General features: G+C 46.5%; 1 protein-coding gene across 10 annotated transcripts in view; it reads left to right on the top strand.

Moving 5' to 3' along the window:
• Positions 1 to 15,295, top strand: part of Rubcnl (rubicon like autophagy enhancer) — a 46,926-nt gene extending 31,631 nt beyond the window's left edge. For 8 of the 10 annotated variants that reach the window (XM_063232764.1, XM_063232766.1, XM_063232765.1 and 5 more), the window contains 3 exons: positions 4,158 to 4,311; positions 5,384 to 5,474; positions 6,218 to 6,993. In XM_063232764.1, the coding sequence (XP_063088834.1) occupies positions 4,158 to 4,311; positions 5,384 to 5,474; positions 6,218 to 6,387 (415 nt within the window). In that variant the 3' untranslated portion in view covers positions 6,388 to 6,993. Of the gene's footprint in view, positions 1 to 4,157; positions 4,312 to 5,383; positions 5,475 to 6,217 lie in introns of all 10 variants that reach the window. The other 2 variants (XM_063232772.1, XM_003477311.5) reach the window with 2 other exon arrangements.
• Positions 15,296 to 15,569: the final 274 nt, after the last annotated feature.

Raw genomic sequence — 15,569 nt, 5'->3', positions numbered from 1 at the left:
TGTCTCAGAATTTAACAAAATAAATAAATAAGAAGGGATGAGCATGTTGTTCAATGAGAAAGCTGTGAATTAAATTTCTGTGGCACAAAAAGGTACAGTTCCATCATTATGGGAGCATCACCACTGTCCATATGGAAAAGTCTTCATTTTAAAAGACAGAAAGTTATTTCTAACCTTTAAACACTGACTGCCTCCCCCCATGTCCCTGGCAACCACCTTTCAAGTTTATTTCTCTCAAATTTTATTACTTTGAGTACCTCATATAAGTGGGGTGCTACAGAATGTGTCATTTTGTGACTAGCTTATTTCACTTATTATATTCCCAAGATTCATTCATGTTGTAACCTAAGTCAGAATTTCCTAAACAATATTCCATTATAAGCCATTTACCCACCCATTGTAAGTTACCCATTCACCCAATGAATGACACTTGGGCATTTCCATTTCTTGCAAATAGTGTTATAAACCTAGGGACACTGGACTTGTTAAAATCCCTTACAGAGGGCTTGAGGCATGTCCACCTGGGTGAGACCATGACCTCCAGAACATACTTGTAAAGATAAATCCTAAGGACATATTACTGATATAGATAGAGATTTAGCTGAAATGTTTTTAAATAAGAAGTCCACCAAAAACTAATAAATTCAGCAAGGTAACAGGATATAAAATCAACATATAAAAATCAGTAGTGTTTCATACACCTATAATGAACCCACAGAGAAAGAGATTAGGAAAGCAATACCATCCACAATAGCTTCAAGAAATGTTAAACATTTAGGAATTAACGTAAGGAATTGAAAGACCTCTAATGAAAACTTTACCATAGTACTCTAAAAAAGAAGACCAAAGTGGACATCAGAAAATGGAAAGATGTCCCCTGTTCCTGGATAGACAGAACCAATATTGTCAAAATGGCCATACTTCCAAGCTCAATCAGAATACTAAGGGAATTCTCACAAAACTAGAGAAGAATCCTACAATTCATGCGGAAACAGAAGAGACCTATAATAGCAAAAGTCATCCTGGGTAGCAAGAGCAAAGCAGGAGGCACCACAACCCTGAATTTCAAGTTATGTTACAAAGCTATAGTGATAAAAACAGCCTGATACTGGCGCAAAACAGATGTGGATCAGTGAAACAAAACAGAGGATATTGAAACAACCCCAGGCACATTCAGCCATCTAGTCTTTGATAAGGGAATCAAAGATACACCCAGGAGGAATGATAACCTCTTTAACAAATGGTGCTGAGAAAATTGGCTAAAAATATGCAGATTGAATCTAGACCTGTATCTCTCATTATGTTCTAAAATAAAATCAAAATGGATCAAAGTTCTAAATATTCAAGACAAAACATCTAATCTTCTGGAAGATGAAATAGATAAAACTCTTAAAGACACAGGCATAGGCAAAGACTTTCTGAACAAGACCACAGTAACACAAGAAATATTGTCATTAATGAACAGTTAGGATTATATCAAATGAAAAGCTTCTGTAAAGCATACGAAACAGCCCACAGAGTGAAAGAATAACCAACCTACAGAAGGGAGAAAATCTTTTCCAGCTACTCCTTGGACAAAAGACTAATGTCTAGAATATTAACAAAGAACTCAAAACACTAGACAGCTGAAATAACAGGTCCAGTCCAAAAATGGGCAACTGAAAAGAATAGACACTTCACAGAAGGAGACAACTGATCAATAAATACGTGATATAATATTCAACATTGGTGGCCATTGGAGAAATGCAAATCAAAATAACACTGATTTCACTTTGCTCCAGGAAGAGTGGCTGTTACCAAGAAATCAATAACAAAAGCTGACAGAGCTGAGGGGACGGAAAGAACACTTCTGTACTGTTGGTGGGAGTGTAAGCCGGTGTAACCACTACGGAGATTGCTCAGAACACTAAACATAGAAATTTCCCAGCTAGGTTGCTTCCTGAAAGAGACTTCGTATTACAGTGATTCATGCATGATTATAGCAGCACAACTCATAATAGCTGAGTCTTGGAATTGGTGTTTGTGTCCATCTGCAGGTGAATGGATAACGAAAATGTATTCATATGTAATAGAGGTCTACTGTGCTATAAAGCAGGATAATATGAGGCATTTGTAGGAAAATGGATACACTTTGAGACCATAAAATTAAATAAAAGAAGATACACAAGCTTAAATGTCACATGGTTTCTGTCATATGAGAAAACCAGAAAATAAATAAATTAAAGAGCAAAATAAAACATAAATAGGGAGATAGATATTTTACAGATGAGAATGGGACTAAGAGATGAAAGGAGAGGAGACAATGAGAGTATGAGATGTAAAAAGAATTAAAATATGTTACCTGTATCAACTCCCCATGATGAATATAATCATGTACTGCAAACATGTACTAGTAAGAATTTTTATAATATAAGGAGTCGTATTAAAAATCTACCCAGTGTTCAGGAAAGGTGATACTTAATGCCCCGTGTATAATATAGAAGGGGGAACAGCCAATAAAGTTTTAGGCATGAATTAATGGAAAGATTTTTTTCCAAATGCACTTTATTTCGAGGATTAAAAGGAAAAGAAGTAGAAGAAAAGAAAAACAGACAAAATTTCACAGCATGTCAGTCAAGGATGCAACTTACATACATTGCCCCTTGTCATCCCAAGTCATTCACCCAGAGCATCTGCATTTCATCATCCAGACAACACCAGCACAGATCTTTCTGCTCAATGTCTTCAATTTCTTCAGAGAAATCAGTATACAATCATATACATACTTCTTTTCTTTCAGCTTTTCATGCTAATGAAATAATACAGTGTTTACACATGTGTTTATTTCATTAATAAGTATGTTCTCAAGTTGCATTCATTTGCCTATAAAAGTCTAATGGAGAGATTTTTAAGTGGAAAGGAGTAAGTTATCAAGGCGATTAAGATTATTTTCATAATAGATGAGGTCATAAGGTTTGAAAATTTTTTCCTTTGAAAGCTTTTTTTAGTTTTCGATCTTTATTTCATGATGATACATTGCTTTTGAATTAAATTTCTTGGGGAAAAGTATACAGTAGTCATTGGACCTTGAGTCCCTACCTCTTGCTTTGACAATGACAGCTTAATACTCTTGAGGGTCTTGGTTTTCTCATTGATGATGTGTAACAGAACCATACATTCTCTCTTCCATGAAAATTTCTTGAATGGCCATTCTTTGCTTCAGATTTTTAAAAAATCTCTGTCAAGCACAGTAGGAAAGTCAAATAGATTCTTGTTAGACTGCATGTTACACACATGCGCGTGCGCACAGACACACACACACACACACACACACACACACACACACACACACACACGAGGTGTCCTGATAATACAGTGGAGATGGCTTTCAACTCAGTTTTCAGACAGTGACAGCGAACAAGACTTCCGGTGTGGGGGAGCCTAACCCTGTCAAGGGTACGTCGGACCCAATAAGAAGGATCTGGAACCTTGAGGCAGAAGACGCAGAATGAATGATGTCCCAGGCTGTGGGACAGAATTAAAGGCTGTGTGGCATTAACTGTGCCATGTCCAGTGTGACTGGCTTGGGGAGGGGATGGGTGACTCTGCCAATAACTGACCTAGGGAATTCTGGAGCCTGGGTGCATTTGAAGTTCTGGATCCCCATGGGATGTGTAAGTGACTTTGACTGCCAGCACGTGGAGGCTCAAGTCTTGAGTTCAGCGCTGGACTCGGGTTTGAGTCACCCAGCTCTTTGTGCCCAGTAAGTCCCCTCCCATGACAGTCATGGTCATGGACAAGCTTGAAGCTTGACCGGAATGAAGATAGCAGTCATTTTGAATACTGGTGATCAGACAGTACTTGGCACGCATTTTTCAGACTTGGAAATCAAATGCTCTGTTTTCTTTCACTCAGTACAGGCGTGGCGTGGGCGGATAGTGTCTGTTCATTCAATCTTTGGTATCAGTGTTTATGAATGTTTAACATCTTTCTGGCTTCGAGGCAAACTTGAAAAGTGTAGAGTAGTGATCATGGTTCTCTACTGTTGTCAGGGCTATTTTTGTAAATCACATTTTAAAAATTGAGCATTAGTGCTAAGAGCAGTCATCAGGCCTGCCTGTCCCTGGGCTGTGTGCTATGTGGGTGGCCTTCTGAGTTTCCCTCCTTGTCTCTGGCAGTACGTTAAAGGAGTTTGAGCAGGTGCCCGGACACCTGACTGATGAGCTCCACCTGTTCTCCCTGGAGGACCTCGTCAGGACCAAGAAAGGGCTGCTGGCGCCCCTGCTCAGGGACGTTCTGAAAACTTCCTTGGCACACGTGGCCGGCTGTGAGGTAAGGGTTTGCCCGCAGCGAGTACAGCCCTGAGCTGTTCCTCGCCCACGGCCAGGGCTGCACGCTCTGCACTTGACTGCACTGGATGCTTACTAACTGTGAGGGAAGTGCTGAGAACTACCAAGCCACGGGCATCCTGCTGGCAACTGGCAGAGCTGGGACACAACGTGGGGCCCGCAGCTCTTCATCAGGATGCTGAGCCCCGATTGGAGCCCACTGTGTCTTGAATCAGTCACTTGGACTGATCTAGTGAAAAAAAAAAAAAAAAGCTTTGTGTCTACATGAACTGAAGGATTCTAGTCCAGCAACCAGAAATGGACCTCCAAGAATTAGAACAGGGGTTTAAAGCCAGGTGTGGTGGCATGTCTGTGAGTTCCCCCTACTTGGGAGGCTGAGGCAAAAGCCTCGGAATTCATCAGTTGAGCCCAGGAGTTAAGGCCAGAAGGCCACATGGACGCCACTGTCTTTCCTAGGCTGCACTGAATGAAGAGAAATTATCTTATGCTGCATATAAAACATATAATGTAATTAATGTATATAATGAAGTCTCTTTTTTTTTATTGGTACCGGGGATTGAACTCACAATGTTGCACTCACCCAGCAGGCGCTTATACCGCTGAGCTAAATCCCCAACCCAACAAAGTCTCTTTTTAAGAATATTTTTAAATACACCACAGGCATGTCCAACCCACAGGCTGCAGGTTGAATGTATGTCTAAGAGGCTTGTTTACTTGCTTTCCTCAATCCTTGGACAAAATACCCAACTAGAGAGAAGGAGGCGCTGTGGGGGGAGATGCACCCTCCAGGCCACACCCAGTGACCCATCGCTAGCCAGGCCCTGCTTCTTAACAGCCAGCTGGCTCTGTCACTCCCACGACTCAGGCACCTCCCTGAGCCCCATCTGTGAGTGCAGAAGCCACTTGGGGAGCCCCCAAATCTAAAGAAAGTTGAAATCACGGGCCTTGATTTCAACCTTGGGGACAAAAATTCATGCCTATGAAGTTCTGTAAGAGCAGTAACATAGTCATCTGAAGCACTGCCAGTTTGTAACTGTTTTGTGCCTTCCTTACAGCTGTGTCAGGGAAAGGGCTTCATTTGTGAGTTTTGCCGGAGTACAACTGTCATCTTCCCATTTCAGACTGCAACATGTAGAAGATGCTCAGGTATTTTAATAACTTCACCACTTAGGCTTAATAATAGTCTAACTTATTGCAAAGTTATTTGGTTTAATAACAGATCACATTAGCTTATGCTGACTAGTTAAATTACTTAAGCATGGTTAGTTGATCTTTCAGTGAGGACTGAACCCAGAATCTTTGCACTGTGCTAACGTCCGCAGCCCTTTAAAATTTTTTTTGTAAATATTTTGAGACAAGGTCTAAGCCCCAGAGTTTTTCAGGCTAAGGTCAGATTTCTAGTCCTCCTGCCTTAGGCTTTCGTAGTGCTGACATTACAGGTGCACGCCTCTGTGCTTGGCTAGTTACTTTAAAATACTCTGATGCTAGTGTACTCATGCGGTAAACTGCAGATCATACGATTTTGGGAACTCAAGCAAGAAATATTTTTTTGGGACAGAGACAAAGACTGATGTCTTTTGGGATTTAGATGGAGGAGAGGGTCCTATTTTTGCCTGTGCCTGCCTCTGCTCTGTAACTGGATCACATTCACACCCAACAGTGGGGTGCTGTCCTGACCACCTTTGTGTCATAATAGCAGAGTTGGCACCATTGTTAAAGCACTATGTGGCCTCCGAGGCCTAAAACATTTACCATCTGGCAGTTCACCACAAAGCTTGCTGACCCTTATTCTAGGGTATTAATGTTCAAGAGAATCACATTCTTTCTAAGTTGTTTCATGACAGAGAGTTTGCTATTGGATCCTAACTTCACCCTTGACATGGGGACAGTATCTTCTAGGCCACTCTTCAGGTTGCCTGCCCCACGCTGTCAGGCACTACGGTGTTTCAGGATGGATTCCCGAAAGAGAGACACAGAGGCAGGGATCTGTGTGCAAAGCCTCATGTGTGAAGAAAGCAGGACTGTGCTGTGGTTGCACAGAAGACCCCCAACCATCTGATGGGAGCTGGGGGGCTGGGGTGGCCGTTAAGTATTGTCCCAACTTGGGGATGCCGTGCTGGCTTGGTCTTCAAACTCCACGGTGACAGTTGCAGGGTACTGGCAGAGCCAGCAGAAGTGCCTGAGTTGGAGAAAGCTGCTCTCTACTCAGGCCATTTCCTGAGAAGCAGCTCATCTCTCAGAGCCGTCAGCCCACCACGAGGCTGGGGCAGCATCAGCTTTGTACCATGTACCACGCCCTCTCCTACATCCATCAGCCCCTCTGGGCCTCATGTTCTTCATCTGTGCGCCTTTCAACCTGGCTGATCTCTGTGTAGAGGATTGGGGTCTGTATTCAGATGCACACTGTGCCTCCCGAGGGTGAGCATGAGCATCTGAATAAGGCACCTATGTGACAAAACAAGACCGTGTGCTTGCTAACGCCCGATTTCCTTGCCTGCAGCGTGCCGGGCTTGCTTTCACAAACACTGCTTCCAGTCCTCGGGCTGCCCGCGGTGTGCACGGATCACAGCTCGGAGAAGACTTATGGAAAGTTTGCCCTTGCCAGCCACCTGATGTCCAAGTGTCTTGTGGAAAACACTGTTCAACATGGCTTATGTAACGGTGATTTGTGGCATATTATCGGTCGTGCTGCTTCAGGCATCAGAAATTCCTCGTTCTGTATATTTGAGTCTTAGAAGAATGCAGTCTTTGTTACTAAACAGTTGTTACTAACAGTGTTATTTATAAATGTTTGACATTTTTGCTGCTATTAGGGTTTTTTTTTAAACAGACTTGTTTTTGATACTTCTTAAATTTTATTGGAATGGTGTTTAGCTAATTTCTGAGCCCTGTACTATTTTTTATGAGTTGTAAATGACAAGATGAATTACTTCTTTTTTTAAAGCTTGTTTTTTGAAACTGGTAATTGCAGTGAACAAAAATCCAACCAAAGATCTATTTCGTCAGACTTTTTTTTTCTTTCAGGAAACAGACTATATTTAAATACCTGTGTCAGACATACATATTTATTCCAGGGTTAGCGTAGAGAGTACATGTTACTTCCGCAGTCATATCGATTTCAATGTGAATTTATCTCCGCAGGGCCGGGATTCAGTAGAAATGTAATTTGAAGTGGATGCCTCTAGACGGCGCTGTTTCAGGGGCGCACACCAGCCTGTATTTGTGATCACTATGTCACATTAATCCCTGACTCAAGGGAGGCAGAGGTGAATAAAACTTCACCCTCATAGCTACTTTAAAAATTGAATGTAGGTTATTTGAAGAGTTAAATACACTGAGAGAAAATACACTTACTGAACAGTGTGATCCAAGTAATAACACTAGAGTTGTTGATATCAAGTAATAAGATTAGATGAGATAGGTGTGGTGGCACATGTAATCTCAGCACTCAGGAAGCTAAGGCAGGAGCATTGCAAGTTCAAGGCCCACGTGAACCACATGGCAAATCCAAGGTCAGCCTGAACTACACTGTGAGACTCAGTCTCCAAAAACCAAAAAGCTTACCATAATAATAAGTTTAGGAGAATCACAAAACCGTGAACTCCTTTTTCCTGGTGCTTCTCAATTTGTGTGCCTCCCTGAAACATGTGACCTAGCCTATTTTTTTCTTCAGCGTCCTGTACCCTCTCTCCTACTTGAGAAAGGGATGCAGCCCCATATCCCTTAGTGGGACATCTGGAGGCCGAGTGGTTTGCAGGGTAGGACTGCGTACAGACATGCCCCCTACGCCTCTACCTGAACCACATGGCAAATGAAGGTAACGAAAGCCATCAATCTGGTGTCTTCATTTTGTTAGCTTTTTCTTGTCTCTGGTGCTTCTGACAAAGCACGTAGGATAAATGCAATCTAATTTCAAACACCAATAGCTTGTATTTTCTCTTAGGAATCAAGGGTCAGAGTTTCATGTTCAATTCCTTAAAATAACCAAGTGTCAGCAGCTCCATTTTAGAGATGAGGAAACCAAAACTTAGAAAAAAGAAGCAACTCACTGGTTTCTGTGGGTAGTATGTGGTGGAACTGGCTTGGCAGTTGATTCTGCCCGCCTCCAAAGCTTGTGTTCCTAGCGCAGAATTTTGGGAATCTTTTTAAGAATAGGAGCTGAAACAAAATTAACATGCTAAATAAGCCACATCAGGGTGTGGTGGGGGGTGTTTTCCACATTGTTTCCTTGTGTTGAGTTGAAGTAAAGGCTCAGACAAGCACTGCTTTAAGGTCTGGGTTTAAGGACACTGTGTTTGTGAGGCACTTGTCTGTAAGTTATGTGTGTGCACATGCACGCGCGTGTGTATGTTGCGTGGTTATTTGTGATGAACCTTTTGTTACTACCAGTGCACAGTCATTGCCAGGAAGAGATACTTTTCTTTTCTTTTTTTTCTTTTTTCTTAGGAAGAATGAGGTAATTTAAACAACTGCTCCACAGCTTTCCGGACACTCAGGTCCTCCCCAGCATGGCTTCCACCTGGAGAGGTTCCTGTTAGAACAGAGAAGTGGCCTCTGCCCACTGGCAGCACCCAGTAGGGAAGTGTCTATGGTGGCGTCTGTGCTGTTTGGTGGGATTCACTTGTCGGGCAGGGTTTCCATTTGGCCCTTCCTGAGCTGCTGGAAGGAGCTTTGCGTTGCCCGTCAGCTCACCTGTCATCCACTGGGAGGCTCTGTGACCGCGTTGTGATCCTCAGTGATCAGGTTCCTGCCTTTGCCTTCCTCAGCTGGACAGCGGCAGTGAGCTGTCATTTGCAGTTCAGAGTCTCACCTGCGGGTAGACAGTTATCACCACTGTGAGGCACAGGATATGGGCTGAGAAAGGGAACCTTCCTGAAGGCCTGCCGGTATGCTGACCTGGGTGAGAGTTACTAGTCAGGGCTTTGGGTTGAATCCCAGGACTGCTGCTTTCTACCTGTGCAGCTCTGGGTGAGCAGTTCCCCTGAGCAGAGCTCCGTTTGTCCAGTGAAGGATAGTGCTACATGCAGTAGACATGAGAGTGCAGAGAGCACACAAGAGGGATTACTGTAAGCAAGAGCCCAGTAGGCGCTAATAATTAGATGCAGACGGCTTGGAAGCCGAGTCGTATCTCCTGTTTTCTTTACCTCTGGGAAAGTTACTCCGAGCCTCAATTTGCCACATGAGGATTAGAACAATACCTACGATTGTGAGTTGACCTGTATTCCCCCACACATGTTGGAGTCCCAGCTCCAGACACCAGTGCCCGCGGCTGTAGCAGACCGGCCTGGTCCCTGTCACGGAACACGGGAAGTATGGGACTGGAAGAGGAAACGGCGAGTGAGGTGAAGGGGGCTGCTCGGGAAGGGGCGGCTGCAGGATCAGGCGGACACCTGGATCAGCGTGGGGAAACGCATCCTTGGCTGTGTCACAGTTCATCTCTTCCGCCTTTCCTCCTTTCCAGCACGGAGAGCTGCCTGCACATGCGTGCAGATGCAGCAGAGCTGGCTGTCCCTGTTTAATGCTGAAGCTGTCAGTTGTGTTTGTAGTCTGCCCACAATGGCATCACTCACGAGTTACTTTAGTTTCTAGTAAAGTGAGAAAAGAGAACTATGATTTCCCTTTTCAAACCAGTGGAGGAATTATTTAAAAAACAGAACCTTAAATATTCATTTTAAGGGAGCATGCTGATAAAGATGGAGACAAAGAAAACAATGTGGATCTACTTCACCCTCTCTAGTGATGCGCTCCAAAGGCTCGTGGCTGAGTGGCTTCCTGACGTGCTGTCTGGCTGACAGGCTAGATCTGGGGGGCAAAGAGCCAAGTCCCAAGCCCTTTCTGACACATCCTCAGTGTTCCCTCCAGTGAGAAGAAATCGGGGTGCAGCGGCTGCATGAGTGCATTTCATTTCCCATACCGGCACCCAGAGTCCTAGGCCAGAAACCAGAATTGTGCCTGCCTTCAGGAACCTTCCTGCAGGCTTGCCAGGCAGTGATGGGGAAGCTCCTGGTTGCTTATTTAAGAAACTACTTCCTTCTGACACCATTACTCCTACTATCTTGTGCTGGTGCTCAGTCCCATTCCCTTTAATCAACTCCTATTCACGGGTCATTTATTGAGCACATACTGTTCCCAGGCACAGGAAGAGGCCTTTGAAGCAGGGCTGATGTAGAGTGCATTTACCGAGATTGACACTTTCCCCTACACTCCCCTCATTATGGACCTCAGGAGTGCTCACCTGACCTCCAGAGGCTCTGAGGAAGGCCTTCTGTATGCCTGCCCCACAGGAAATGACCTACTAGTTCATGATGGACCATCTTTCTTTTGTCAAGTTGTGGATGCTGGCTTCCATTAACTACAGGCCTGTAGGAAAAGCTGTGAGGTGCTCATACTTCTCAGTGTGTTCACTGATAATCGGCTCTCACAGGCCACCCCCTTTGCTGGAAGGTGGCCAGTGTGGCTGCAGGGTAGCCTGTGGGACGCAAGTGGAAGGGACATGCATTACTTCTAGTGTGGCCTCCCACATCCTGCTTGATCTCATTTCTCTCTGCCTGTCAGGAAGGGAAGGATTGTGTGAGTGCAGTAATACAGTTAAAAGTCCCAGCTCCCTGTGTGGAGATTTGGAAAAGTGGGACCTGCAGGAGACTTCTTTGGATGAGGTCCCGGGCTTGGTGGTACTTGTCCCTGCAGTGTGAGCTCGCAACACCCTGACTAACTCAGAAGTTCTGATTCCTGCTCAGAAAAGGGGCTGAGGTAGGTTTGTCACGGGTCAGTCAGTCAGTCTGCTAGCACAGAACAGTTAGGAGGAGGGATATGAACAACAGCAATTCATCTCTCGTGGTTCTGAAGGCTGGAGGTTGATGACCAAAGCCAACTCGGTGTCAGGGGCGGGTCTGCTTCCTGGTTCATAGGTGGTGACTTCTCCCCGTGCCCTCACAGTGTGGAGGAGAAAAGGACCGTGCTGGGGATCGTTTGGTAAAAGCACTAATCCATTCAGGAGAGCCGTACCCACAGGGTACCTATGATACCATCATTCCCGGGGTGATGAATCCTACGTATCTCCTTTATAGCGGACATGCGGAGAGCGAGCTGTTCTATTCCAAGTTACACACTGTTGTCTAGAACTCCTCGTATTGAAAAATAAATGCGCGGGGCTGGGGATTTAGCTCAGCGGCATAGGTGCCTGCCTTGTAAGCGCAGGGTCGTGAGTTTGATCCCTGGTACCGATAAAAAAAAAAAAAAGCAAAAAAGAATGCACAAGCGGAGGGAAAACACCTCCTTGTCCTCATATCGTTCTCCAGCCCCATGCTCGCTTTCACAGCAACATTTTTGAGAGAACGGTCTGTAATTTTTATATTCAGTTCTATACCTTCTGTTTTCTCCATTACTTATTCCGATAGAGTTGTGGTCTCAACCACTGCACCAGAACTGTCAAGGTTACTGACAGTACCCACTAGTCCCTTTCATTGCCTTCCTCTTATTTTACCTCTCAGGCACATTTTCCAGGCTTCCTGGTTTCCTTTAAAACATAATTAACAATCAGAGACAGCTGCTCCAGGACCTGGACTTGTGACACCTGGCAAATAACACAAGAAAGAAAAAAGAGGAAAGCTCTGGAAATCAAGAAAGAACTAACAGGCGAACTAGAAATCTCAGAGAAACTGGAAAAACGAAGATAATGGAGAAGAAAGAAAAAAACTGTGGAATGGTCACGCGTGGTGTGGTGGGGAGAGAAGGAGCCCACTCACACACGGAGTGCGGCGGGGCAGCCACCAGGCTCCTCTCCCAAATCCCACCCAACACACTGCTGTTCCCTCCAGGCCAGCCTCCGCACACTGCTGTGCTGTGCCGTGCAGCAGACACGTGGCCGCCAGCCCTTCCCCTGCAGGCCTTGCAGTGACGGGGCTGGCTCCGCAGCGTTCCAAGACCTGCTCCACACAGGGCATCTTTTCTGTGTGGTTGGTGCCCGCGTGCTGCAGAATGTTCAATAATGTGACCATCATATGCTGGTTAGAGGAATGGGACCAGAAACATGTTTTCTCTCATTTTTATCAAGCACTTAAGATTTTCTGCATGGGGGCTGGGGATTTAGCTCAGCGGCATAAGTGCCTGCCTTGCAAGCAGGCAGTCGTGAGTTCGATCCCTGGTACCGATAAAAAATGAAAAAGACAAAAAAAAAAAAAAAAAAAAAAGATTTTCTGCATGAAAATTTAAAGTGCAGAGGAAAACAAGTGATTTCCCACAAACAAATGATTCTCTACTGTTGGGAGCCGCGGCCGACACCGGTCACCTTACTTGGCGGACGTAGGGCCTGTGGGTGGGAGCGGAACCTGAGCTAGATTGCCCCTCCCATCGAGTGAGCCAAGTTGGCGCCTGCTTCCTGCCCCCTGATTGCCCTGGCGACTTAAATAACCCGCTCTGTAAGATAGTCTGCCTAGCAACAACTGATGTTAGCCAGTCAGCCCGCATCGCGCGCTTTAAACTGATTGGCTACTGTTACCCTATAAAAGTGAATGTCTCTCTCGCCACAAAAAAAAAAAAAACACAGAGAAAGCACAGAGAGAGATAGAGAAAGTCCACCGGCGAGAAAGGGCTGGTGACAGAGCGGAGGCCTCGCGGGGCCCACGCAGAGACAAATAAAGGCAAGGTTGCACACCGCCAGACTTTGTCGTGTGTCTTTCCTGCCGGCCGGGAGCGACCCCGACATTTGGTGGCCCGTACGGGGACTGATCAACCCCGAGACACGGCGGTGGTGTGCAACGCTCCAGCGTGGTGCTGCCGGACAGGTGAGTTGGGGATAAGCCTGGGCTCTGGGTGGCGCGCACCTACAGGGCTTTTAGACTCCCCTCAGGCTCACGCGTAGGTGACGGGTTCTTTAAGTCACACACGGTGAGTAACAGCCCTTAGAGGTTAAAAATGGGTAATTTACCGAGCGCGGAGGCGCGGCCCTTGGTAAAGGCCCTTAGAAAGCTTTTAAAAGCTAGAGACCTCAGGGTAGGTCAAAAAACACTGGAACTATTCATAGCAGAGATAGATAGGGTGGCTCCCTGGTTTTTACCCACGGGGCATTTAAACCTGCCGTCATGAGAGAAGTTAGGCGGGGACCTCGCCTCGGCGGAATTGGAAGGGGATATTTCGCCTGCTATTCGCCCCCTGTGGGAAATGATACATGCGTGCCTTGACTCCTATGCCGAGTTGCGCCGCGAATTGTGTGCGTGCGCCGCTCGAAAAAAGCAGAGAGAGGAAAAAGGGCCCCCGAGCGCTCTCTGGCGGGGAGGAGATAGAGAGCCATCCGCTCCGCCCTGGAGCTCTTCTCCAGAAGCGGCTCCCCACCGAGAGGCCGCTACAGGGAACCCTCCCTTCTCTCAGCCGGCACAGGAAGTGACGCCCCGTTCCACTCTGTCGCGACCGCCGTCCTATGACGTTGCGCTGCGGGGCGGACGGTATTTTCATGGGCGGCTACTCTGCCGAGCAGGCTGAGAAAAATGCCGGTCGAGGAAACGGGGGCTGGGGATTTAGCTCAGCGGCATAAGCGCCTGCCTTGTAAGCAGGCAATCGCGAGTTCGATCCCTGGTACCGATAAAAAAAAAAAAAAAAAAAACAAACGAAAAAGACCAAAAATAAAAAAAATAAAAATAAAAAATAAAAAATAAAAAGGGGGAGTAAGCCAAGGCCTGCCTCCAAAGGCGCGGTTATCTATGGCATGACAATGGATGGGCCCGGATCCGGTGGTTAGCTGGAACCGAGGCGCGGTTTGTGTTTTTCCGCAGGAACCGGGACGAAAACCACTGTGGGTCCCAGAGAGGTTGACGCGACAAGTCCCTCGACTGAAGATCAGGCCTGTTCCACCAGGGGCCAACCGCAGACCCAACAACAAGATGAGCCCTAAAAGAACTGCAAGACAATCCCTTTTTGGGGAGCCTGGAATGGCTTGCTCCCCTATGTTTTACCATTGTTAGGTCCCCTGTGCTCCTTGCTTCTGTTCTTACTTGTAGGACCATTCTTGCTCCGATGGGTTACATCATTTATTAATGGGTGCCTTGCGGCGGCCCGGCGTCAAGTACGCCTGGTTGCCCATGCGGCCCTGGCAGCAGCCCGTGATGGGCACAATGACCCCCAGGCCTACGCATGGCTCGCTCGACTGGCCTACGACCGGGTCTAGGGGTGGCGGGTCTTCCGCATTCCTTCCCTAATGACACCACACAGCAGGGTAGGTGAGTCAATGACGGGTAAGAGCGTGCCTCCCCAGCACGACTCGACCTAAGCCAGGCCCTACCCCATGGCGCACGAAAGCCGCTGGATTACTAGAATCTGACCAGATCTAGATGCCTCTCCGAGGGGATCACACGGAGGGGCATGAGTGCATGCCTATGTGCATCCAGGTTCCGTCCAGTTCACTCCTGGCCCTGGAAAAAGGACGAGGGTCTCAAGGCCTTGGCGGACCCGGGGCGGCCGACCAGGGTCCAAGCCAAGGGCCTACGGTGGGCCTCAACACAGGGCATAAGCCTCTGCACTCGATCCAGTGCGGGCTGCGATGCATACATTCATTCAAAGTAAATAAATTAGGGGGAGATGTTGGGAGCCGCGGCCGACACCGGTCGCCTTACTTGGCGGACGTAGGGCCTGTGGGTGGGAGCGGAGCCTGAGCTAGATTGCCCCTCCCATCGAGTGAGCCAAGTTGGCGCCTGCTTCCTGCCCCCTGATTGCCCTGGCGACTTAAACAACCCGCTCTGTAAGATAGTCTGCCTAGCAACAACTGATGTTAGCCAGTCAGCCCGCATCGCGCGCTTTAAACTGATTGGCTACTGTTACCCTATAAAAGTGAATGCCTCTCCCGCCACAAAAAAAAAAACACAGAGAAAGCACAGAGAGAGATAGAGAAAGTCCACTGGCGAGAAAGGGCTGGTGACAGAGCGGAGGCCTCGCGGGGCCCCCGCAGAGACAAATAAAGGCAAGGTTGCACACCGCCAGACTTTGTCGTGTGTCTTTCCTGCCGGCCGGGAGCGACCCCGACACTCTACCACTCCTTTGCCAAAAGTAAAAAATCAATCATTAAAATTCTTTATTTTCTGAAGTCAGAAATTATATGTGTCATTTAATTATAGTTTTCAGTAATCAAAATATCTGAAGGCAATTCTAAGCCCTTAGGAGAGTGCCATGGTTTGGTGATTCTTCTTTCTTCTTTTTCTTTCCTTTTTTTCTTCTCCTCCTCCTTCTCTTCCTGCTTCTTCTTTTTCCTTCTTT

This window comes from Cavia porcellus, unplaced genomic scaffold (assembly GCF_034190915.1).
Source record: "Cavia porcellus strain 051 isolate PalLab524CR breed Dunkin Hartley unplaced genomic scaffold, mCavPor4.1 scaffold_21, whole genome shotgun sequence".
Lineage (NCBI taxonomy): Eukaryota > Metazoa > Chordata > Mammalia > Rodentia > Caviidae > Cavia > Cavia porcellus.
The sequence above is the reverse complement of the archived record's forward strand: the minus strand, read 5'-3'. Positions and strand labels throughout refer to the sequence as shown.